This window comes from Podarcis muralis, chromosome 13 (assembly GCF_964188315.1).
Source record: "Podarcis muralis chromosome 13, rPodMur119.hap1.1, whole genome shotgun sequence".
Lineage (NCBI taxonomy): Eukaryota > Metazoa > Chordata > Lepidosauria > Squamata > Lacertidae > Podarcis > Podarcis muralis.
The window spans coordinates 9,410,622-9,437,143 of record NC_135667.1 but is presented as its reverse complement, the minus strand read 5'-3'; the positions used below and the strand labels follow the sequence as shown (position 1 = coordinate 9,437,143).

At 40.9% G+C, this 26,522-nt stretch overlaps 2 protein-coding genes across 2 annotated transcripts; both read right to left on the bottom strand.

Moving 5' to 3' along the window:
- Nucleotides 1-5,136: 5,136 nt before the first annotated feature.
- LOC114583524 (vomeronasal type-2 receptor 26-like) lies at nt 5,137-9,672 on the bottom strand. Its single transcript, XM_028704838.2, has 4 exons — nt 8,872-9,672; nt 8,414-8,641; nt 6,136-6,262; nt 5,137-6,038 (listed from the first exon to the last, which is right to left on the bottom strand). Exons 1-4 carry the CDS (start codon nt 9,670-9,672, stop codon nt 5,137-5,139), a joined length of 2,058 nt encoding a protein of 685 aa, XP_028560671.2.
- A 10,453-nt stretch (nt 9,673-20,125) lies between these two features.
- LOC114583525 (vomeronasal type-2 receptor 26-like) lies at nt 20,126-26,247 on the bottom strand. The gene is made up of 5 exons (XM_028704832.2): nt 25,963-26,247; nt 22,825-23,688; nt 22,423-22,650; nt 21,126-21,252; nt 20,126-21,027 (listed from the first exon to the last, which is right to left on the bottom strand). The coding sequence occupies exons 1-5, from the start codon at nt 26,122-26,124 to the stop codon at nt 20,126-20,128; spliced, it is 2,283 nt and encodes a 760-aa protein (XP_028560665.2). The 5' UTR covers nt 26,125-26,247.
- Nucleotides 26,248-26,522: the final 275 nt, after the last annotated feature.

Genomic DNA, 26,522 nt, shown 5'->3' with positions numbered 1-26,522 from the left:
AAATGGAGGGCAGAGTAAGTAAATCAGAATGAATGAAATAAAGTTTGAAGCTTTCATTCTTTCCAGCATCCATGTCAAAATCTGAGAAAGTGGGTACAGTGGTACCTCAGGTTACATGCGCTTCAGGTTATAGACTCCGCTAACCCAGGAATGGTACCTCGGGTTAAGAATTTTGCATTAGCTAAAGTGGTGCTTCAGGTTAAGAACAGTTTCAGGTTAAGAACGGACCTCCGGAACGAATTAAGTACTTAAACCGAGGTACCATTGTATTGCTGGAAGGATATATCAGAGGCACAAGGAATTCAGCAACCAGCTTAATCACCACCTTACCTATCTCCAACACAGTTAATTGTAAAAGGTTCTGTGAACCACTCCTAGCAACAGACTCTTTGCAATCAGAGTGACAGAGTTAATCTGTTACTTCAGGATCACAGACATGAAGAAGCAAAGTGATGTAAACCTCAGAGCTAATAAACAATGCATAGAAAATTTGACACAGTTTTCAAATTAAGAATGAACAGAATCCATGCCTCATTAAATGCTCTAGGCCATACAATTGTATCTTCATCGACGGTGAATGGTTTTCCTTCCTGGGCACTGGGATCAACCCTCCCAACTTTCACTTTCTGGAATGAGTTATTTGGCAAGATGACCAGGTTCATGATGTCAAATCCACCTCTCATTTCCCGTTTATCATTAAAGGAAACAGTTTCTCCAGCTGAGTTGTTAAATGAAATGCCTCGAAGGAATGAATGGAGCTAATTGAAAAAGATAGGGGGGTGGGATTCATGGATATTTCCATTAAAGATTTAAGTAAAAACCTGAATGTAGCTTCACATTATACTACACAGTATATTGAAATACTTTCTGGTAAGACATTACCTGCCAAGGCTGAAGATTCTGAAATTCAACATTGTTACCAACCAGCATTTGCCTGTGCTTGGACCTAGATGAGTACATGGCATGCAAAGCATGAGCCAAAGCATAGACAGCAATATAAATGCTGTAGCTGTGGCCACTCATGTGCATTTCAAAAAGTCCAGCAGGGAGACTTTCCAGACTCTCCTCTCCAGTACAGCTGTCATCATCCATTATAGGCACCCCTGGATCTGGAAAGAAACAGTCAAAGGCTTGTTCCCAGAAATCTTTGAGAAACCCTTCTCCTTGAGTCCAATTTGGCTTAATGATTTGAAGAAATTCTCTGAAACCTGGTACTTCTTTTGTGTGAATTGTGAAAGAAATGGCACCCTGGAACATCTGAAAACCCCATCTTCTGGCAGCACCCGTTAATATAAAATCCATCTGCATTGTCATAATCCACACTTTCCAAAAGAATGTGTTTTGCATATTTCCTGAATCCTGTGAACATATAAAAGTTCTCAGCCACAAAATTGTTAAAGATTCTCCATACACGATAATTGTACCAGCTTTACGTTCTTGGAAAGATACATCAATTGGACTTGCATCATTAAAATTATTGATGAATTCCTCCATACGAGCATCTTGTGGTATTCTTTTTATGAAGGCTGAACAGATTCCATGCCTGGAAAACAATGGCTCCAGTATTCTGAGGAATTGTTCTCCACTGTTATCATCCACAACAAAGAGCCCAACCCAGGTCCAGCTAAAATGCTGAAGTAACCATATAATACCCATATACTGAAGGTTTTCAGCTATAAGAAAATGTGCAGAGACCAGAGAGATTCATTAATACCAATCTATTTATTTCAGAAGGGTGTGGCTGGGAGTGGATTCATGCAACAAATATTTCTGAAGTATTTCTTGAGTGATAGGGACATTACAATCTTCCTAAGATTTTACTACTTGTCATCAATATTACTCCCTTCTTTGGAACTTCATAGCTGAGCAATAAATAATTTTCCAACATCCACATGCACAGATATTACCTGTGGAATTTTGTAGAGGCCAATGATGTCCATCATAAGGAAAGAGGTGTCAGAGCCAAGTCCTCCAATAATGCCAAGAAGGGTTTTCTGTTTGCCACATTTGTAGTTGGGAAGAAATGTATGTGACTTGAAAATCAGGTCCAGTGTCGTCCGATAGGTCATCCTTGCACTGTCATAGCTGTCGGAGATGTGGAAACCAAGGGTGACATTGGGCAGGATATTGACATTCTCGTTGATCTCGTTTACCGCAAATGCCAAAGCCAGGCTGTGCTGGTAGAACTTGGTTATGACACTGCCAGGAGACCTTATTTTAATATCTCAGAAGATGTGTCCATTATGCACAAATTCATTATGCTACAAACCCAGAAATTTCTAAATGCAACTGAGTCATTTTGCATTTACCGTTTCTTTTTTTCCCTGATGCACCACAATTTATGCATAGCATCTTCTTAAACAAAGTTTTAAGCATACCAAGCTATGAACAGTGCAAAGTTTACTATTCTGTTGCATTTAGATTGCATTTAGATTGTCCATATATTGTCCATTATACCATCTAAGCCCATGCTAAATCAAATATTTGCATTCCTTTATCATTAAGTGAATGTGTGAATGTGTGTCCCTGTGTGTGCATGGAGATGTACAAGATAGGTACTTAAGAGTTCACCAAGAAGAAAAAATATAACTTTTGGTTCCCCAAAAAGGCAATTGTAATGGAGCTGAAAAAGACTATAGTTTCCATTACCACCATCCCATCCCCAGTGACATTAGTCAGTGCTTTTATATCTTCCCTTTTTGAGATTTTATTTTTTGTGTGTGCGCTCATTTTCAAACAGAAAAGGCATTCATATCTGGAAGGAGAGTATTCACATATCTCTTAATAATTATAAGGTATACAGTTTAGAAAATGCAGATGGAGTGAGGAATCCTTACCGTGGAAAGTCAAACAGGTTCTGAGAAGGGTGTTCCTCAAAAGTAACCTGGTAGACTATATAAGAGATATGAGAAGCCATTCCACCAATGAGGAGGCAACCTAGATGGTACCATTCATGTGGAACAGGGAGGGGATCACCAGTGTGACATTTCATAGTTTCTTCTTGAGACACAAGGGGAGTCAGCAGGAGCATCAGCACTCCTATTTCTAACATGTTGGCAGAAAAGTGTTTCTGACTCTATAAGTTCCCTAATTCGTAACTTGCATCCTATGTGAGATTGCCAATACTAGAAGACCAAGATGCAAAAAGGAGAGCATGTCATAGACGGACCTGCCTGCCTATTGCACTTAATTATCGCCTAATGGCATAAGGGGTTATTTTATAACTACGGTACTTTCAGGCTTGCTTACTGACTGTTTTCTCTTGCCTTCTAGAAAGCATCAGAAACTTCAGAAAGGTGAGCAAATTATAATATTTTGGATAATTGCAGAGAGAAATAATTGCTTCTTCAGAGATTTGATACGGAGTGACACTTTGGGTAGGGAAAAAGTTTCTTCATCTTTATGGAACAGTCCACAACTCTTCTCTGTTCCCTAAAGCAGGTGCATTATTAATTTGGCACTTTGTTGATGGACAACAACTTCTGTGGATTCCTGCCTGCAAGATCAAAGATTCAATGACATCTAAATGTCCACAAATATCCCTTCTATGCCATGAAGCAATGAGAATTTTTTTTTGTTTCCTGATACCGTCATACCTCATGTTACGGAAGCTTCAGGTTATGTGTTTTTGGGTTGCGGACCATGGGAAATGGTCGCGCCAGCCCCTGAGCAGACGCAATGGTTTAGGATGTGAATGCTGCGGGCTGTGGACGTGCCTCCATCACGAATTGCATCCATAACCCAAGATTCCACTGTGTCTCTGCAAAACCAATTAAATCAGGAGAGTGACACACTTTGGTAAAGCCAGTAACTTGACTAAATAACCCAAGCAATGATAGTCCTGCAATGAAGGCGTTTCTATCCTAGAATTAGAGTTTCATCTTACCCACCTGCCAATCACTTGGCATCATGTGATTTTGCTACCATGTCTTACTAACAAACTATAGGAGTAAAGGAATAGGGCTTTGGAAATGCCAATGATTAGCTGTTGGATGGTGCCTGCCAACCCTGCTTTCTTTGCTTGTGTGAGTAAAGACTACAAATTAACGCAGACTGCAGATTCACACAGACCGTGGGTGGGTTATATACATTTTGGATAGTAATGGCAGTTATTGCTTTACTTTTTGCTCCAATAGCTAGTTGATGCAATAAAAATATAAAGATCATGTCTATATCAAATGGTCAATCAACAGACAGATAGACAGAAATAAATACATTTATTGTGTTAATGCAGATCACCATTAGGAAAAAAAGAAGTCAATAATAGCCATTGCCATGGCACAATATCTTTTTGCCCCTTCCCCTAAAACTCTGAAATCCCCCGCCAGATGTGTCATAAATGGGGTGAGGACACTGCCAATCTCAACAGCGCAACACTTGGAATTAAGAAGAGGGCGGGTAGTGCTTTATTTAATCTTCAATTTTGTTTAAGAGTTATGAGAGCTGTGCAGTGCTTTTTCTCTGGGGATAATCAAGGATACTCAGTGCCAGCTTCTTTTTTCTCACCAAATGTTAAAAGTGTGGCATTTGCAGTAACAACATCATAGAGATTACCGGAACATTTCTCTATCTTAAAAACAAAAACACAAATTTTGTGGAACTACTTGTATGGAATAGTTTTACACTTATCCAGTTCAGTATGTAAAAGAGTATAATTTTCCATCAAAAGATGTGATCATATCATATTTAAGATCAAAGGGAACAATTTCAAGAGACAGAGAGAGAGAGAGAGAGAGAGAGAGAGAGAGAGAGAGAAGGGGTTAAGGGAATGGAGGGTGAAAATGAGGTCCAATGCACCTTCAGCAACTGTTGAATTTCTGCTTAACAAAACACAGTGCCTTTTTTGAGATCACACTTCCACACTGGAAGAGTTCAGTTGAAGCTATGTCCTCTGATCACTTGGCTAAGCTCTAGCCCCCATTGTAACTGATTGCATTCTGACATTCTTAAGGACCTGTTCTTAAATTTAAGTAAATAGAATAAATAGCGGGTTGGTATTCTACAATTTGTTTGCCTGTGGTTTGTCTGCCCACAGTTTATGTATTATTTTACACCACAGTCCTTGCAGCTGATCTGTATGTAAAATACTTGCCCATCATGAAAAGCAATATGATTGGAGAAAAGAGGATGATTTTCTTAATTCTTTCTCCTCATTATCTGCTCCCTGCTGTTCAGTTCAGGCCTCAGCAAAATGATGTAGCACTTAGGGAAAAAGATGCATCCCAGAAGCACAGCACTGGAGGCCAAGATGGAGAAGATCTCCACAGCCACCATGCCTTTTCCTCTGGTGCTCAGGTAAGTTGGAACAAAGGACAGCCAAACACTGCAAAATGCCAACATGCTGAATGTAATGAACTTTGCTTCATTAAAACTGTCAGGTAGCTTGCGGGCCAGGAAGGCCACAATGAAGCTGCTGATGGCCAGGAGACCCATGTAGCCCAGGACACAATAGAACATGGTGACAGACCCTTCATTACACTGTACAATGATTTCTTCATTCACTGAATGGATGTCTAATTCAGGGAATGGGGGAAAGGTTGAGAGCCACACCGTGCAAAAGCACAATTGAACGAGTGAACAACAAACAGCAACTGAATAAGATACTTTCTTCCCCATCCATTTCTTCACTCTTGATCCTGGTTTTGTGGCCATGAATGCTAGAGAAACAATAGTGGTCTTGGCCAACATGCAAGAAACAGCTACTGAGAAAATGATTCCAAATGTTGGTTGTCGGAGAAGGCAGGTCACATTCCCAGGTTGGCCAATGAATAACAAAGAGGAGAGGAAGCAGAGCAGGAGGGAGACCAGGAGAATGTAGGTGAGGTCCCGGTTGTTGGCTTTGACAATGGGGGTATCTTTATGTTTAATGAAGGTAGCAAACACCAAGGTTGTTATGAAAGAAAAAGAAGCCGTAGCTGAAGCTAAGCCTTTCCCTAAAGGTTCTTCATAAGACAGAAAATGTATAACTTTGGGGTTGCATTGATTTCTATTCTTGCTTGGATATTGATCTTCTGGGCATTTGAAACAGTCTTCCATATCTGAAAGCATAGGGTAGGGGAGTTCCAACTGAGTGTCAATTCACTGAACACAGCAAATTATTTTTACCCTTTGTTATGGCAATGTGACATGACCTACCAGTTTGGTTTGAAATCTTCCCCTCTGGACATGGAGCACAATCATAGCAGCAAAATTGTTCACCCTCCTTCCTTTTCTTATGATGACCAGGGTGGCAATATTCATTACACACAGAAAGAGGAACCACCTGTCCATATAAATGTGTTTGTTTGTTTTTTAAAGAATTAGTGATATTGAAGAAATATATTTCTTACTTACTGGTGACATATCATAACAATGGAGACAACCCTGCCCCATTTTCAAACCAAATGAAATGATATATAGATTCAGGATGCCTTTGCCTGTGTAGATTTTTTGATTTAATTAGCATTCTGTTCCTCCTCTTCCATTACTTTTTGTAAAATTCAAACTATCATGGTAGAGCTCATAGAGCTGCCTGTACCATAGCTGTCAACTTTCCCCCCTTTTTAAGGGAAATTCCACTAGTTTGAATAGGATTCCTCGCAAGAAAAGGGAAAAGTTGACAGCTATGGCCTGTACGTAAGTTGCCTGAAAATGTTCAGAAGAATACGTACTGGAATGTCAACATTATGATGAACAAAATGAAACTTGAAGCTTTTGTTTTTATCAAGATGGTCATCAATGTGACCAAAAGTGTCAGGAGGTATTACTGTGATGTGCCAGAATAGGAGGGACTTGAATAGTCATATTTCTCTAATAATTACACCCACATTCATTACTTATTCTACTTTATTCCATACTGGCATGGCTGAGTTTTTTTACCAGCAGTAGAATTTTCAAGATGCCCCTAATGAACTTCTAGAACATAGAGTTTTTCTGGTTTTATTCTGGTGGGTTTATTAGTTTTCGTTTGATTTTATAGTATTAACTGATCTTTGATATCTTTGTAAACCACTCAGAGATTATTGGAGTTAAGTGGAATATAAATCGGGTTGGGTTTTTTTCAAATACAGTGGTACCTTGGGTTAAGAACTTAATTCGTTCCGGAGGTCCGTTCTTAACCTGAAACTCTTCTTAACCTGAAGCACCACTTTAGCTAATGGGGCCTCCCGCTGCCACCACACCGCTGCTGTGCAATTTCTGTCCTCATCCTGAAGCAAAGTTCTTAACCCGAGGTACTATTTCTGGGTTAGCGGATTCTGGAACCTAAAGTGCCTGTAACCTGAGGTACCACTGTAAAGGAGATATGCAGAAGACCTTACAGTACTATCATGTATTAACTCAGATCTTTGACACATCAAACTCAGTAATGTCTAAACCTGGGAATGATAAAGACTGAACATGGGGTCTTTTGCATGGAAACCATATGCTCTACCATTGAGCTCCAGCACTGTCAAATGTAACATGCAAGGACACCATTATGAATGATACACTCATAGAACTGTTGAGTTGGAGGTGAATATGAGGACCATCTAGCCTAACTCCCTGCAATGCAAGGATCTCCAATAAAGCATCCATGACAGATGACAATATAACCTCTGCTGAAGTAGCATGGTTGTAAAAAATTCAGGGCTGATGTACTGTATACTTCTGAGCTCAATTCAAAGTGTTGGTTGCTGACTTTTAAAGCCCTAAACGGCCTCGGCCCAGTATACCTGAAGGAGCATCTCCACCCCCATCGTACTGCCCAGACACTGAGGCCCAGTGCCAAGGGCCTTCTGGTGGTTCCCTCACTGAGAGAAGCGAAGTTACAGGGAACCAGGCAGAGGGCCTTCTCGGTAGTGGTGCCTGCCCTATGGAATGCCCTCCCATCAGATGTCAAAGAAAAACAACTATATGACATTTAGAAGACATCTGAAGGCAGCCCTGTTTAGGGAAGTTTTTAATGATTGATATTTTAATGTATTTTTACCCTTCTGTTGGAAGCCACCCAAAGTGGCTTGGGAAACCCAGCCAAATGGGCATGGTAGAAATATTATTATTATTATTATTATTATTATTATTATTATTATTATTATTACTACTACTACTACTACTGCACTGCAAGAGCACAGTAATGGAGCAAAGGAAGTGGACAAGCAAGGACAAGACAATGATTTCAGGAAAACACAATCCTGCTTTAGGTGTCTACGAAATGAATTAAAGTTCAGAGTTCATTAGCTATGTATGGAAAAGGTAAAATGATATTCCAAATAGGAGCAGCATTATCTGGAATTTAAATGTAGCTACTAATTTCTGAATGTGAAAGGAATCATTGAATCATTTAGAGTTTATGTACCATTGCAAGATCAGATCATGGGGGCTGGGGGAGAGGAAATTACTCATTCCTTCATAGTTCAGCTCAATGGGTTCACCAAGATAGACCCAGAAACAATACCTCATTAAAATATCTGTGCCAGATAATTCTGTCCTCACTAAAGGTGAATACTTTCCCTTCAGGAGCAAAAGGAACAACACTTCCAACTTTTATTCTCTGAAAGGAATTGTTGGGAAAGGTGACGAAGTTCATGATGTCAAATCCACCACTCATTTCCCATTGATCATTAAAGGACACAGTTTCTCCAGCTGAGTTATTAAATGAGATGCCTTGAAGAAACTGGTGGAGCTGTTTGAAAAAAAGGAAAGAAATATAGACAGAATAAAAGAATGCTGAAGATTTCAGAATGGGATTCCTTTCCAGTTTCATTCATAGAAATGAAATGTAAACCCACTATTTAAAATGAGAAAGATGTGGAATATTGTCATTATTAATCCAAGAAGGAGAAAAAGCAATGCATTCTCAATCTGTACCAAACTGTTCACTGAACTATGAAGCATTTGCTGAAGAGACATTACCTGCCAAGGCTGCAGAGATTGAAGTTTGACATTGCTGCCAACTACCTTTGATTTATGTTTGGATCTAGCAAAGTCCATGGCATGCAAAGCATGAGCCAAAGCATAAACAGCATTATAGATACTGTAGCTGTGTCCAGTCATGTGCATTTCAAAAAGCCCCGAAAGGAGACTTTCTGGCCTCTCCTCCCCAGTACATGTGTCTTCGTCCATCACAGGCATACCTGGATCTGAAAATAAACAATCAAATGCTTGCTCCCAGAAATTCTGGAGGAAACCATCTCTTTCAGTCCTGTAAGGTTTTATATTCTGAAGAAATTCCCTGAAACCCGGAACCTCTTTTGTGTGAATAGCAAATAAAATGGCACCCTGGAACATCTGGAAATCCCATCCTCTTATAGAACCGGTTAATATAAAATCTGTTTGGGTTGTCACAATCCACACCTTTCCAAATAATGGGTTTTTTGTATTTCCTGAATCTTGTGAATGCATAAAAGTTCTGAGCCGTAAAATTGTCAAAGATTCTCCATACATGATAATTGTACCAGCTTTATGATCTTGGAAAGATACATCAATTGGACTTGCATCATTAAATTGATTTATAAACTCCTCCATACGAGCTTCTTGTGGGATTCTTTTGGTGAAGGCTGAACAGATTCCATGTTTAGAAAACAATGGCTCCAGTATTTTTAGGAATTGCTCTCCACTGTTATCATCCACAACAACAAGCCCCACCCATGTCCACCTAAAATGCTGAAGTAACCATATAATTCCCATATACTGAAGTTTTTCGTTTGGGACCATGCGGTAAAAGGGAGGAACTTCCATTATTTTGGTCTCATCTATGGCAAATGAGCCGTATGTAAGCTGTAAGAAAACATACAGATACTGCAGAGATAAGTCAGGAGTAGTTTACTTTTTCAGGAGGCTGTTGTTAGGAACTTCTGCATGAGAAAATATATTTCCCAAAAGAATTTTTGAAGCTGGTGAGAGTAGGGTCTTTTTCTGGCTGAATTTTGAAATGTCATTTTATTTGCAGATACAGCCAAATTCTAAGTCACTAATTCTTTCTTCTGCACATCATGCAAGTAGTAAATATAGAAGAAAAATACTATCACCATCAGCACCCATGCATATATCCTACTTGTGTTATCTTGTATAGACCTAAAATGTTCATCAAATTGAAAGAAATGTCAGAGCCCGGTCCTCCAATAATGGCTAGTTGGTTTAGGCTGTTTCAAGAGGCTGTGTTTAGGATTGGGTTGATGCAATATCCACTTTTGAAGTTGTATGCAATTGCTGAGAACTAGTAAAGGACACTTCTATGTTAATTTTATCAAATTATCAAAAGCTAATACTATTCCCAAAATTTTAATTTTTGTCATTAATATTGCTTCTTTCTGGTTCCTCAATCTCTCTTACCACTGATGAAAACTGATAAACAAATAGATGAAGAACCTAGCCACATGATGATGAAACAAAAAAACACCACAAGCACTATGCAAAAGAAGGAAAAATCATCACCCCCTCTTTCTCCCACCCCTCCTTCCCCACATTTTCTCCCCTCCACACATCACAATGGCTATGATAGCAATGAATCACACAAAATGTAACTGACCTGTAGATAGGACTCTATGAAATGAAAAAAAAAAAAAAGTTATATGCATCTTTGTTATCCATGAAAATAGTTCAATGAAAACGATTTTAATAATATTGCTTCTTTCTTGTAAACTTCCAAATTGAGTATTGCTATCCCCACATACCCCTGAGTACATAATACCTGTGGGATCTTGTAGAGACCAGTGATGTCCCTCATACGGAAAGAGGTGTCAGAGCCAAGTCCTCCAATAATTGCTAGGAGGTTTTTTTGTGCCCCACATTCGAAGTTGGGAAGAAAACTCTCTGACTTGAAGATCAGATCCAGGGTGGTGCGATAGGTCATCTTTGCATCATAAAAACTGTCAGAGATGTGGAAACCAAGTGTGACATTAGGTAGCATCTTGGGATTCTTGTTGATGTCATTTATGGCAAACACCAAGGCCAGAATATGCTGGTAGAACTTGGTAACGGCACTGTCAATAATGTTACTCTCATTAATTCAGAAGGTGAATATAAAATACACAAATTCCTTATTCTATAAACCTAGGAATTCCTGTGTGTTACTGAGTTGAATTCATTTGCAGCAAAAGCCAAAGGAAATTCATTCTGCTAGGACTTGGTCACCACCATGACAATAGACTTTTTTTTCCTAATTCAAAAGATGTATCTCCAATGCATGAAGCTGTTATGGTGTAATCCCATTAATCTATATGAGAAATTGAATTGAACAGGATTAAGAATTCCTTTTACATTTGTTTCTGATTCCCTACATTCAAGTATCACCATTCTCGCCAGCCAAACCTTAAGTTATACTTTCTTACAGAAAATAATTTGATTTGTCATCTGTAATGCATAGTCTCTTTGTGATCTCTTGAGAAAAATATGTCAATATATTTACTCTCTCTTTCCAGTGCATAATATACATGTAGAGTTGACTTCCATGAATGCTATATAACATGCTTTGACTTCTGTGGATTCTCCCCACACACAAAGCATTACAACATGGGATACTACCCCTTATTTTCTCTAAATTCACACAATTCATGCAATTTAAAAGATCAAGAAAGGAAGATCCTTACTGTGGAATATCAAAGAGGTTGTGAATAGGATGTTCCTTGAACGAAACTTCATGGAAAAAGTAAATGATCTGAGAAGTAATCTCACCAATGAGGAGACCACCTGGCTGGTACCATTCATGTGGTATAGGCAGGGGATCACCTGTGAGACATTTCATGGGACCTACTTTGGACACAATGGAAGGCAGAAGAAGCAGTAGCCATGCTTTTCCTAACATGCTTCCCTCAAATCTTATTTCTAAATATGAGCTGCCTTGCACCTATTTCCTTACATCGAGCTTATAACAGGTAAAATCAGAAGTGTGTCTGATATGGCCCTGCCAGCCTCTTGCACTTAATCCAAGCTTCCAATGGCACAGGTATTTATTCATAACCACTTTCAGACTTGTTTACTGACTGTTTCCTCCTGCCCATTTTAAAGTCTCTGGAGATTTGACCGTATGAGCAAATGATAGTGTTATGGATAATTGTGTGTGTATGTGAGAGTAAATTGCTTTCTAGGTTCTTTGATACTGAGTGACACATTTTGTAGGAAACACATTGTTTCTTGTCTTCCATTTGTGACCAGAAGTTTTCTCTGCTCCCTGAACAGATAAGAAATGGGACCTTGGTTCCAGATTTCCATGAGAAACAGTCTCCAACAGGACCGTGAGGCCTTATGAGCATTCTCTGTGGCACATAAACTGTGGCACCCCACTCCACAGTAGTATGCCTGGCATCTTCACTAAACAGTTTCTGGTGAATGCTGGAGGTGCTCCAAAATACTGTTGCAAGATAGAAGGAAAGCAAATGGGAAATAAACTGGGAAACAAACAAGGGTTATATTGGGAAAGGTCCCTTGTTCTCCTCTGTAGGCAACTAGGAGGAGCAACTCAACACACCATTTCTTTCTGTTGCTGCATATGACATGATCCCCCCCCCCCGCAGTTTCTAACTCTTATTTTTCCTGCTAGCTTCTTTCTGTTTATCTCACATTATCTTATCCTAAAAGCCATTGTTTATTTTTGACTTGTAACTGTGCTCAAGGTTTAAAATCCGAACTCATCCATGAAGTTCACTGGGTGCATTACAAAGGCATCTAGGACTACAAACATATGCACATCTACTCAGATATAAAACTCATGAATTCATTGGGGCTTATTACCACATAAGTGTGATTGGAATTGCAACCTATACCACAGCATTGATATCTTGCCATCTTATATTATGTCCCTCACTCAGACATCAGATAGAGAAAAGAAATTTTAAATTTAATTTTACTTCTCTAACAAATATTTGAGGGAATGGATGAGTGGTCAATAATGAGCACTTGAATCCAGATGGTTCTGCCCACTTTGGCCAAGAGGCTCCAACTTTAACAGAGGAGCACAGATAATTTCAGCCCTCCCTTCCCAACAGGTGGGCGGGGTTTGCGGCAGTTCCAAGTTTAAGCCGGTACCGTGTCGTAAGGAAGATAAGGCAGTAGACGTAAAACATACATTTGATAACTGGTTAACTACGTACATGTCTTATATGGGGTTGGTGGCCGCTGCTTACCCTGATAGTGCTTGGCAACTGGCTAATTACCAAGCCAATATTTTGAAAGCGAGACAAATGGCGGGAGATGCGGCGGCATTAGCTTATGATGAAGAATTTCGTGAAAGGGCCGCTGAAGATCCCAAAGCATGCTGGGACATAAAAGATTTGGTCTGAGGTGGTGGCCCCTCACTTCCCAAAAAGGGCGCTGGGGGAAAAGTCAGCCAAGCCAGCGGCAAAGGTGCCATGGGTGGTTTCTGTTGGTTTCTGCTTTCCTTCACTGTGCAGCGAAAGGGCTTGTCACGAGACAGGTGTTTACATTCCACAGTCTGTACTGTTGGAGTTTCTCACGGGAAAGGGAGACTGGATGTGACGTACACTGGTTTCCTGTTTTTCACTGTTCTTTGCAGTTTCACTTGGTGATTCTCTCCGAGCTGATGAGGAGAGAGGATGCTTTTTCTGCTCCGGCAGAGGCAAGATGTCTTTCTGTAATATACCAGCTTTGAACTATAAATAAAGCAATATAGAGTATGCAGCACGTACTCCTCATCCTTCTGCTGGGCACGGGACTCTGCTTTAAACCAACACGTGGTTATGGGCTCCAGAAGTCGAATCGGAGTGCCGGCAAAGGATCGGAATGCAGAGGGACAGATCGGATCGGAATCTGCTCTGCGCGTAAAGGTGATTGATGAGGTATGTGCTACTGCTCCGGGCAGCCTGCCAGCTTCTAGTTAATGGCTTTATGGCTGGACTTTGAACTTTTAAAGCCGTTTTGCCGGGAATAGGCAAAAGGCTCCCAGGCACAAGTTACTATGCTGGGGAAATCGAAAGTAACTTTTAAGTGCGCCTTTGGAATAAAGCAGCTGCAGCAGTGACGCAGCAAGATTTAAAGCAGCATATATGACGCTGAAGGCTAATGCCAGAGTCATGATGGCCTTTCAGGGTGCTTGTGGGATTCCTAAGCTCAACAAGAAAAATTATGTGGACTGGGTTCTGTATGCAGAGGCAATTCTGCGGAAAGAGGGTTTGTTTGAGGTGATTACAGAAACCCCCCCCAGCTCCAGTTACAGATGCATGGGAAGCTAAGGATTCCAAAGCAAGGGGAACTCTTACATTGATAGTATCCCCGGAAGAGCTCTGTCTATTGCGTGATAAGACCTCAGCCAGAGAAATTTGGGACGCTTTGAGAGAGGCTCACTTAAGGACAGAAGCTGGATCCACTATGTTTTACTTTAACAAGCTGCATAATATGGCTCTTGCTGAAGGTGGAGATGTGCGTTTACATCTGATGGAGATGCAAAATCTGAGACATGAGCTGCAACAGAGAGGACTCAACTTTCCAGAGGCTGTGTATTCTTTCATGATACTACAATCTTTGGGTTCAGGTTGGGAGTCTGTTGCAACCCAGATTGCTGTGCAGCCAACTGCTCAGCTGACAGTGGACTACGTTACTGCCGTGATTCAAAATGAAGCAGATCGCCGGGGTGCTAGCTGCATGGGCAAGGGGGAGTCTTCACAGATGTCGTCCCATAGTGCAGTGGAACCACCAGATGGCGCCAAAGCTTTGAAGGCAGTGAAATGCTACTCGTGTGGACGTCTAGGCCATATGAAGAGGGAATGCAGATATCCCAGGGCCAAGACAGAGCAGCGCAGCAAAAGCTCATCGCGCGGAAAAGGCCGAGGCAAAGGCAAAGGTCCGGTGTCTAGGACAACGCAGCACAAGGCTATGGTTTCACGCTTCACTCCAAAGGTTGCAGAGGTCCAGAAGACGTCTAGATCTTTCTTCGTTGTTGATTCAGCGGCGACCCACCACATGTGCAACGATAAGAGACTGTTTGTGTCTTTTACACCGCAGGAAGGTGCGATTCACCAGGCGGATGACCACACTATTCCCAGTAAAGGCTACGGAACTGTTGTTCTTCACAGTTTGGACTTATCGATACAGAATGTGCTTTACGTGCCAGACGCCAAACATAATCTACTCAGCGTTGGACAGCTGAATGAGCGGAACATTGACGTTTCCTTCAAGAACAGGAAGTGCATCATCACAAAGAAAAATGATTATGTATTGCATGCTGAATATGTTGATCGTTTGTTTTTGTATTATGATGATGTTGTGCAGGATGACACTTGTTGCATTGCAGGTTCTAACAAAAGTTTGCATGCAGAATGTATTCACGATTTTCATAGAAAATTTGGTCATTTGCATTTTGAGGCAGTATCTAAAATGCCTGCCTTGGTTGAAGGTATGACTATTAAACCCTGCAGGTACCACATGAAGTGCAAAGCATGCGCAGCAAACAAGGTGAAAATGGCTGCGAAAGGTAAGGTGTCTAGTAGGCAAGCTACGGAACCATACCAGGTTGTTCATGCAGATTTGGTTGGACCACTAGCGCCCTCTTTGGGTGGAAATAGGTACTTCATGGTTCTCGTTGATGCATTTTCCAGATATATTTTTGTGTACAATCTCAAGCAGAAATCAGAGGCTTTTCCTAGGTTCAAGGAATTCTGTGCTTGGTTGGAAAATGTGCATGGTAAGAAGATAAAGACTCTTTTCAGTGATCGCGGGGGAGAATTCACTTCTCAGCAGTTTGAAGCTTTTCTGACTGAGAAAGGAATTCAACACGATTTGTCTAGTCCTCGCTCGCCATGGCAGAATGGACTTGCGGAACGGGCAAATCAGACATTGCTTCAAGGGTTAAAAACCTTGCTGCATGATGCCAATCTTCCAGAGAGTTATTGGGCCGAATCTCTCTCGTGTTTTGTTTACAGTTACAATCGCAGGTTATCTTCAGCGATTGGTTGTACCCCCTATGAGAAGATGTTTGGCAAGAAGCCATACATCAAACACATGAAAATTTTTGGTTCTGACATGTGGGTTCACTCACCACAAAATTCCAAGTTAGACAAGCGTGGATTGCATGGTATCTTTCTAGGTTATCAGAAAGGGTCTTACAGAATAATGATGACTGATTAAGACAATTAAGCTCACGAGAAGTGTTGAGTACAATGCAAAGTGGGGGGAGAATGTGGGAATTTTCCAATGTTATCCTGATGACGGTGATGAGACTGAGGATAGTCAAAAGCAACCACAACAACCCACACCCACTGATGAAGGTTCTGAGTCTGAATCTGAAACTGAATCGGGTGATTCAGAGGATTTCAAGAGTGCGAAAGCCTCTATGCGACCCTCTGAAAGCTCTGATCAAGAATTGGAGGAACCATTGTTCACAGTAGGTCGTTTTTCTCCTAAGAAGGAAGAGGAGAGTGTTGAGGACTTAAGGCTAATTCATAGGTCACAGAGAGCCACAAAAGGCAGACCTCCAAAGAGATTTGCTGATGAGCTTGCTACGATAGCAGTAACAGCTGTTAAAAGCTCCAAGAAGGTATTTGAACCTTCAAGTTTCCAAGAAATCCAGGGTTTGGATTCAAAGGAAGCTGAGCCATGGTTAAATGCCATGAAGGCTGAGCTTGATTCCTTAGAAAGGAACAAAACATGGGAGCTAGTTCCAGTAGTTCCAGGAATGAAACTGCTTGGAAGCAAATGGGTCTTCAAAGCGAAGACAGATCAAAATGGCAAGATAGTCAGACACAAAGCCAGATTGGTAGCCAGAGGTTTTGCACAGGTACCAGGTGAAGACTATCACGAGACCTACTCACCCACAGTGAGGTATGAAAGCATTAGGCTTATGCTCAAGCTAGCTGCAGAGGAAAATCTACACATTAGTCACCATGATATTAATACAGCTTTTCTGTACGGATCTCTAGATGAATCACTTTATATGCTTCCACCTGATGGCGTACAGGTAAAACAAGGATTTGTTTGTGCTCTGAAGAAGTCTCTTTATGGTCTCAAACAAAGTGCACGGTGTTGGCACACAAAACTCACTGAAGTATTGTTTTCTCTAGGTTTTCAGCAAGGGAAAGCTGATCCATGTGTATTTGTCAAAGAGGAGGGACAAAAGAAACTGTACTGTTTGTTTTATGTTGATGATTTATTATTCTTTTGGAAAGATGTCGCAATGTACAATAACGCCCTAGCTCAACTGAAAGAGCACTTTGACATGAAAGATCTTGGTGAGGTAAAGAACTACCTATCTCTGGAAATAGAGAGAGATCAAGATGGTAACATTCTAGTACACCAGTCACGGAAAATTGCTGATGTGTTAAGCAAACTAAATCTGATGGATGCTAACCCTGTAGACACACCGATGACAACAGGTTATCAGGTAGATGACACTGAAGAAGCATTTTCTGACACTACACTGTACAGAAGTGTGCTAGGCAAGCTAAACTTCATTGCCAGATGTTCAAGACTAGACATTGCTGTTAGCTGTAATTTGCTAAGCAGACAAGTCAACAATCCTAGTGTCAAGGATTGGAAAGCTCTGAAACGCATAGCGCGGTATTTGAAAGGCACTATGCATTACAGACTGAGATTTAACAATCAGAAGTCTGGTGGTCTTGAGATATTTGCAGATGCAAGTTTTGGAAGTGACACTACAGACAGGAAAAGTACGTCTGGAGTTTGCTACATGTACAATCAGGGTCTGTTTGATTGGTCATGCAAGAAGCAAACAACAGTTAGCTTAAGTACTTGTGAAGCCGAACTGAATGCACTGTCTTATTCACTTAAGGATTGTGAATGGTTGGTACAATTGTGCAAAGATATGAAAATTCCTGTCAAATGTCCAATCCAGGTTTACCAGGGCAACAAAGCATGTTTGGCTTTGCTGAAGTCTGAAGGTTGTAAGCAAAGCACGAAGCACTTGCAATTAAAGTTGCAGCATGCTAGGGAATGTATTCAGAAGGGACTCGTAACGGTGTCCTATATGCCAGGTAATGAAATTCCTGCTGATGTATTGTCCAAGATTGTATCAAGGGATCAACATTGTACCTATGTGCAGAAGTTGGGTTTGTACTGATATTGTACGAACACGCTGCCCAGTGATGTTCACAGAAAGGGGGAGGATGTTGGTTTCTGCTTTCCTTCACTGTGCAGTGAAAGGGCTTGTCACGAGACAGGTGTTTACATTCCACAGTCTGTACTGTTGGAGTTTCTCACGGGAAAGGGAGACTGGATGTGACGTACACTGGTTTCCTGTTTTTCACTGTTCTTTGCAGTTTCACTTGGTGATTCTCTCTGAGCTGATGAGGAGAGAGGATGCTTTTTCTGCTCCGGCAGAGGCAAGATGTCTTTCTGTAATATACCAGCTTTGAACTATAAATAAAGCAATATAGAGTATGCAGCACGTACTCCTCATCCTTCTGCTGGGCACGGGACTCTGCTTTAAACCAACAGTTTCCTCAGCCTGCTGGGAGTTTAACACTTGGTACTGCAGCCAGGATAGGTGCCATTTCGATCACATTTGTGAGCGCTGTGATGGTTCACACCCACGTACTAAGTGGACCAGTGGGGCATGTGTTGGCCCACCTTGATGCCCATGCTGCTGAGGGCAGCATCTGTGCATGGCCCACCGAAGGTATTGGTTCTGCACCTGGGAGAGAATGACTTAGTGGTGGGAAAAGGCAATGCCCTGACCCTGGCTGCAAGGGCAGACGTCAAAAGCTTGCAGGCCATGTACCCAACAATGACCATCTGCTGGTCCAATCTCCTCCCCCGCCTGGAGAGGGGTTAACAGGCTCTATCACATCAATTATGCGGTGCAGGAAATCAACAGGGCCATGCGCAATAACATGTGGCAACTTAGCAGACTCTCTATTCAACATCCCACCATCAGAGGGGATAAGAGTGGGCTATTCAGGGCTGATGGGGTACATTTGACCCCCCTGGGAAATGAGCTTTGGCTGCATGACTTGCTCCAAGGCCTCAAATATTGGGTGGACAGGTGTTTGTTCTTCAGCTATGGGTTTCTTGGCAGCGAGACCCCTTAGGGCCTTGGGTGGTGGTTTTTAGGCCCTGGCAAGGTATCCTTTACTCTATCTTCGAGTTGGGGGGCATTTCATGCACCCCAACGTGGTGGTGTTTGCAGGACCTGTTAAAGGGTTGATTGCGGGAGTCCCTGGCCCTAGAGCGGTGGCATGTAGGTCAAACTCCCAGCCAAGGTAAGGTGGGAGTGCACGCTGTGTAAGTTTGTGCTTTACAGCCCCTTCCCACTGCACCACATTGCCCTGCACATCCTCAGTCCCAGGCAGGCTGAGAGGGTTACATGCTAAGGCCTATGCCAAGTTTCCCACATTCCGAAGTTCAATAAAGTTGTGGCCAATTTGAACCCATACTTTGGTCTCTTGTCTCATTTGGGGGGGAGGGAGGCTCCACGGACAGGGTTCAGCACGTGTCCTCGCAAAAGCCACAGGTACCAAAGAGATAACCTCTTTCCATGTGAAACGAGCACTATTGAGTGATGCATTCCATTGTTTGGTTGTGTGTTTGTTAAATCACATTAGGAAGCAGATGGAATACTAACTCCATTTAGCAGGTTATACGCCTTAATGGATTCAATGACCTGAGTAGGCATGATGAGGATGACAGTCTTTCTGCAAATGACATACCTCTGGCAAGAAAAAAAAACAGCCATGCAGTTACCTAGAGATGCTGCTGGACTACAGTTCCCATTATCCTTCGTCCTTGACTGGAGGTAATGGGAGCTGGAGTTGAAAAACATATTGTGCTGTTGTTGTGACCCCCCCCCCACACCCTGTAATAATATTAATGGCAGATATCATGTCTCAACTTAATCTCCATGCTAAGCACATCTAGCTCTTCCAACCGTTAATATTTGATATTGACCCATTTGCTTTAAGCTTGTTTTCTTTTGCTTCCTTACTTTATAATTCTGCCCCATTCTCCACTATTTTCCATTTTCGTGAACCTGATGCACATGGCAATGAGCACCAGAACTCTGCCCAAACTACTCCCTAGGAAAAAATTTCTTGAAAGAGATAGTTCATCTCGCAAAATGTCTTTTTTCCACTAATGCAAAATTTGAGCATCAGCGGAAATTTGCCAAGGGACATCGATATAATTGGAAATGAATATGTACCAAGATTCTGACCCGCTCCTAAGGCATGTATAACTGTATGATAGAATGAAAATATAAGATTCCTTAATACTTTCTCCTTATTAGTTTCTCCCTGCTATTCAGTTCTGGTCGCAACACAATGATGTAGCATTTCGGGCAAAAGATACAACCCAGTAACCCAGCAGTAGAGGCCAAGATGGAGAAGATCTCCACAGCCACCATGTCTTTCCCTCTTGTGCTCAGGTAAGTGGGAATAAAGGACAGCCAAACACTGCAAAATGCCAGCATGCTGAAAGTGATGAATTTTGCTTCATTAAAACTGTCAGGTAACTTGCGGGCAAGGAATGCCACAATGAAGCTGATGATGGCAAGAAGACCCATGTAGCCCAGGGCACAATAGAACATGGTGACGGACCCATCATTACACTGTACAATGATTTCTTCATTTACCGAATGCATGTCTAAATCAGGAAATGGGGGAAAGGTTGCCAGCCACACAGTACAAATACCTATTTGAACAACTGAACAGCCAATTACAATTGAATAGGACACTTTCCTCCCCACCCATTTCTTCATTCTAGATCCTGGTTTTGTAGCCATGAATGCGAGAGAAACTATGGTGGTTTTGGCCAGCACACAAGAAACAGCCACTGAGAAGATGATGCCAAAAGCTGCTTGTTGAAGGAGGCAGATCACTTTCCCAGGATGGCCAAGGAATAACAAAGAAGAGAGAAAACAGAGCAGGAGGGAGATGAGGAGAGTGTAGGAGAGGTCCCTGTTGTTGGCTTTGACTATTGGGGTATCTCTGTGCTTAATAAACATTCCTAGCACCAGGGCTGTGGTCAGTGAAAAAGAAACTGCAGCTGAGGTCAAAGTGAGCCCTAGAGGTTCTTCGTATGATAAAAAGGTAATAAGTTTAGGGATGCAACCATTTTTATTTTTGTTTCCATAATAGTCTTCTGGGCATTTGAAACAGTCATCCATATCTGAAAAATAGAAAAAAAAAGGTCTAAATTCAGTGTCAATTAGTGTGGCACAACAAAGTAAAAAAAACACCTATGTGATGCAAAATTACATAACCCACCAGTCTGGTTTGATATCTTCCCATCTAAGCATTGGACACAATCATAGCAACAAAACTTTTCCCCTTCCTTCATTTTTTTCTGATGACCAGGATGGCATTGTTCATTACACACCGAAAGAGGAAGCACCTATCCACAAACAGGGGAAAAATTAGTATGAATATACTTTTGGTTAAGTTTAACTGATCTTATTTACTTAAGCGGTGAATAAACTGTTGAAATAAATAGATAAGGAATATTCAAAACAAGTTATTCTTCAATTGCTCATCTAGCCTAGTATCAAAAGTTACAATAGGTAAGTTTATGTGTTTGCAGAATAAATGATTTGATTTTAAACCTTCTGGGACAATTATAACAGTGGCTGTATTCATTTCAGACTGATAGGGATGAAATCTGCTTCCCTCAGTTTTTTAAATTAGAATATAGCTTCTCCATACTATATATAAAAGGAAATTATCAAATAGTTATAACCAGTGCTTCCTCACAAAATAAACAATGTTTAGGGGTATTGTCATTTTCTACTCGTATTGAAATACAGACCCTCAAAGAGGCCAAACTTAGATTCACAAATTATTTAGGGTTATGCATATCCCTGCATCCCCCCAGTAAAAAAGCACTGGCTATAATATCTGAATGAGATAAAATCTCCTGTGTCATGCTTAAAGGGTGTTGATTATAAGATATTCAAGTATGGAGGGGAGAGTAAGTAAATCAGAATGAATGAAATGAACTTTGAAGCTTTTATTCTGCTCAGGATCGGTGTCAAACTCTTAGAAAGTGGGTATTGCTGGAGGGATATGTCAGAGGTGCAAGGAATTCAGCAAACCATCATTTCCCCAGAAGTCACCACCTTATTTATCTCCAGCACAGTTACTTCTAAAAGGTTCTGTGAACCACTACCAACAACAGACTCTTTGCCATCAGAGTGGCAGAGTTAACCTATTACAGTGGTACCTCGGGTTACATATGCTTCAGGTTACGTACGCTTCAGGTTACAGACTCCGCTAACCCAGAAATATTACCTTGGGTTAAGAACTTTGCTTCAGGATAAGAACAGAAATTGTGCAGCAGCGGCGCAGCGGCAGCAGTAGGCCCTATTATCTAAAGTGGTGCTTCAGGTTAAGAACAGTTTCAGGTAAAGAACAGGCCTCCAGAACGAATTAAGTTCTTAACCTGAGGTACCACTGTATTTCAGGATCACAGATATGAAGAACCCAAGTGATGTAAACCTCAGAGTTAATAAACAATGCATTGAAAATTTGACACAATTTTCAAATTAAAGACAAACAGAATCCACGCCTTATTGAAACCTCTGGGCCAATCAATTCTATCCTCATTGACGGTGAATCGTTTCCCTTCATGGGCACTGGGATCAACCCTCCCAACTTTCACTTTCTGGAATGAGTTATTTGGCAAGATGACCAGGTTCATGATGTCAAATCCACCTCTCATTTCCCGTTTATCGTTAAAGGACACAGTTTCTCCAGCTGAGTTGTTAAATGTAATGTCTTGAAGAAACAGGTGGAGCTAATTGAAAAAGATGGGGGGGGATTAATGTATAACCACGCTCTGCAAATCGCAAGCTTCAGTTATAGGAATAAATATGAACACAATATTTGCATTAATGACTTAAGGAGTAACGTGAATGTAGCTTCACATTGTACTACACTGCATATTCAAATACTTTCTGGTAGACATTACCTGCCAAGGCTTCAGGTTCTGAAGTTCAATATTGCTATCAACCAGCATTGGCCTGTGCTTGGATCTAGAGGAGTACATGGCATGCAAAGCATGAGCCAAAGCATAGACAGCAATATAAATGCTGTAGCTGTGGCCACTCATGTGCATTTCAAAAAGTCCAGCAGGGAGGCTTTCCAGACTCTCCTCTCCAGTACAGCTGTCATCATCCATTATAGGCACCCCTGGATCTGGAAAGAAACAGTCAAAGGCTTGCTCCCAGAAATCTTTGAGAAACCCATCTCCTTGAGTCCAATTTGGCTTAATGATTTGAAGAAATTCTCTGAAACCTGGTACTTCTTTTGTGTGAATTGTGAAGGAAATGGCACCCTGGAACATCTCAAAACCCCATCCTCTTGCAGCACCCGTTAATATAAAATCCATCTGCATTGTCATAATCCACACCTTTCCAGATAATGGGTTTTCCTTATTTCCTGAATCCTGTGAACATATAAAAGTTCTCAGCCACAAAATTGTAAAAGACTCTCCATACATGATAATTGTACCAGCTTTATTATCTTGGAAAGATATATCAACAGGGCTTGCATCATTAAACTGATTTATGAATTCCTCCATACGAACTTCTTGTGGGATTCTTTTGGTGAAGGCTGAACAGATTCCATGCCTGGAAAACAATGGCTCCAGTATTCTGAGGAATTGTTCTCCACTGTTATCATCCACAACAAAGAGCCCAACCCAGGTCCAGCTAAAATGCTGAAGTAGCCATATAATCCCCATATACTGAAGGTTTTCATTTGGAACCATGCGGTAAAAGGGAGGAGCACCCATTGTTTGGATCTCATCTGGTGCAAATGAGCCATATATCAGCTGTAAGACAATGTGCAGAGACAACAAAGATTCATTAATGCCCATCTATGTATTTCAAAAGTTCGTCCTGGGAGTGGATTTGTGCAACTAGTATTTCTGCAGTATTTTTAAATCTATCTTGAGTAAAAAGGCTATTATAATGTTCACAAGATTTTGCTTCTTGTCATCAATATTACTCCTTTCTTTGGAACTTCAAAGCTGAGTAATAAATAAGTTTCCAACATCCACATCCACAGAATGAATGAATGAATATTTGCATCAGCCATTGGCCATAACAATAAAGCAACAATACTATACACACACACACAAAAAGAGTCAGTTATACAAAATACATATTAGGGTTTTTAATCAATAGTCAAATAATGGATCTTATTCTAATTGCAGCAGCTAAAAACCTTGCAATCTTTGCTGTCACCTGCTCATTTTGATCTGCCAAGAGAAAGGACACTGTCACAGTGGCTGGGAGACCCAGAATGGAAAATAAAAGAGGGGTGATAACCTCATTCCTCAAAACAAAAAAAATTCCTTCCAGTAGCACCTTAAAGACCAACTAAGTTAGTTCTTGGCATGAGCTTTCGTGTGCATGCACACTTCTTCAGATACACAATATATATATTGTGTGTGTGTGTGTGTGTGTGTATATATATATATATATATATATATATATATATATATATAGACAGCTGTAGATATATGTATATATATTACAGCTGTGTGTGTGTGTGTGTGTGTGTGTGTGTGTGTGTGTGTGTATATATTACAGCTGATATATTGTATCTGAAGAAGTGTGCATGCACACAAAAGCTCATACCAAGAACTAACTTAGTTGGTCTTTAAGGTGCTACTGGAAGGAATTTTGTTTTGTTTTGATTATGGCAGACCAACACGGCTACCTATCTGTAACTCATTCCTCAAGTCTTTATAAAGAGTGCAGGCCAGAAGGACATACGCCACAGATTCGGTACTGCGATCTCCACAGGGACATAAGCATTTTTCATGTTGAATCTGTTGGAATCGTTCCTCAAGTACAGCCGGGGGCAATACATTCAATCTTGCAAGAGTAAAAGTACATCTATATTTTAGAATTGCTAGGTTATGCATATAGGGTGCAGGAGAGTTGAAATGGGTAGGTGGAAAATAGTCATACTATGGGAAAATTTCCTTATTGTGGCCAAGTTGTTCTGATGCTTGATATCATTTAGGCACTGACAAATTAGACTGTTTGCTTTACTAAAACCTAAAGCGACTAGCTGTTGTGGTGATAAACCACAAGAGTGAAGCTTCTGATAGACAATTTTAGTCCAGGTGCTCTTGTGACGATCTTGCAGCACTAGGGATATTAGACTTGGGGGATTTAAATTTAGGAGAAGCCCATAGTTAAATGTCCTATGCCAAATCCATAATTCTATGGACAGAAGATTAGCCTCTAGACACAATGATGTGTTTGGGACAGAGGGTGGTATAGAGAAAATTTACCTTAAGAACTTTGATTGGACAGCTTCCATAGATCCAAGGTGAATGGCTGCCCAAATCTGAGCCCCATATAATAACTGTGCTAGGGGTTTAGCATGGAATACTTCCATGATTGATCATATATGTTTTCAACCTTTTGTGTAGAAAAGGCATGGCAATATTTTGGCTTTTTGGGACACTTTTTCTTTTGCACATTTCTGGTGTGCTCCCCATGACCCTGCAAACTGGAAAATAAGGCCAAGATATTTGAAAACTTTGACCTGTTCAATTGGCTGGTTGTCCATAAGCCATCTATGGGCCCTATAGCTTCTTGAAAAAAACATGGACTTTCTTGTAATTCATGGCCAGCTGTTCTCTCTGGCAATATCCTGAAAATACCCTCATCAGTCTTTTTAACACTACTTTTGTTTGGGATAGAGGCATATAATAGCATTGATATAGGTTTTATGGTCAATTTGGGGGCATGATACTCTGGAGATGTTAGACACTGGACAATATCATTTATATTTAAGTTGAATAGTGCTGGGGCTATAATACACCCTTACTTGACTCCCTTTGTGGGTGGTACAGATCCTGTAAGCTGTCCATTTCTGGAGCAGCACACTTTCAACACAGTATCTTTACATAAGCATTTCATCAAGTACAGTACTCTTTTTTCCATACTTGAGAAGTTATTTTGAGTTATAGGGATATTATAAGGTTCCCAATATTTTTCTTCTTGTCATCAATATTACTCCTTTCTTTGGGACTTCAAAGCTGAGTAATAAATATTTTTCCAACATCCACATGCACAGATATTACCTGTGGAATTTTGTAGAGACCAATGATGTCCATCATAAGGACTGAGGTGTCAGAACCAAGTCCTCCAATAATGGCAAGAAGGGTTTTCTGTTTGCCACATTTATAGTTGGGAAGAAATGTATGTGACTTGAAAATCAGGTCCAGTGTTGTCCGATAGGTCATCCTTGCACTGTCATAGCTGTCAGAGATGTGGAAACCAAGGGTGACATTGGGCAGGATATTGGCATTCTTGTTGATCTCATTTACAGCAAATGCCAAAGCCAGGCTGTGCTGGTAGTACTTGGTTATGACACTGGCAAGAGAGTTTATTTTAATATCTCAGAAGATGTGTCCATAATACACAAACTCATTATGGTACAAACGCAGAAATTTATACGTGTAACTGAGTCACAATTTTGCAATAGCCTCCTATTTGTTTTCCATGTGCCAGAATTTATGCATAGCATTTTCTTCAACAAATTTTAAGCATACCAATCTATGAAGAGTGAAAAGTGTAGTATTTTATTGCATCATCGATTGCGTCTAGATTGTCAATTCATTGTTCATTTTACTATCTAGGC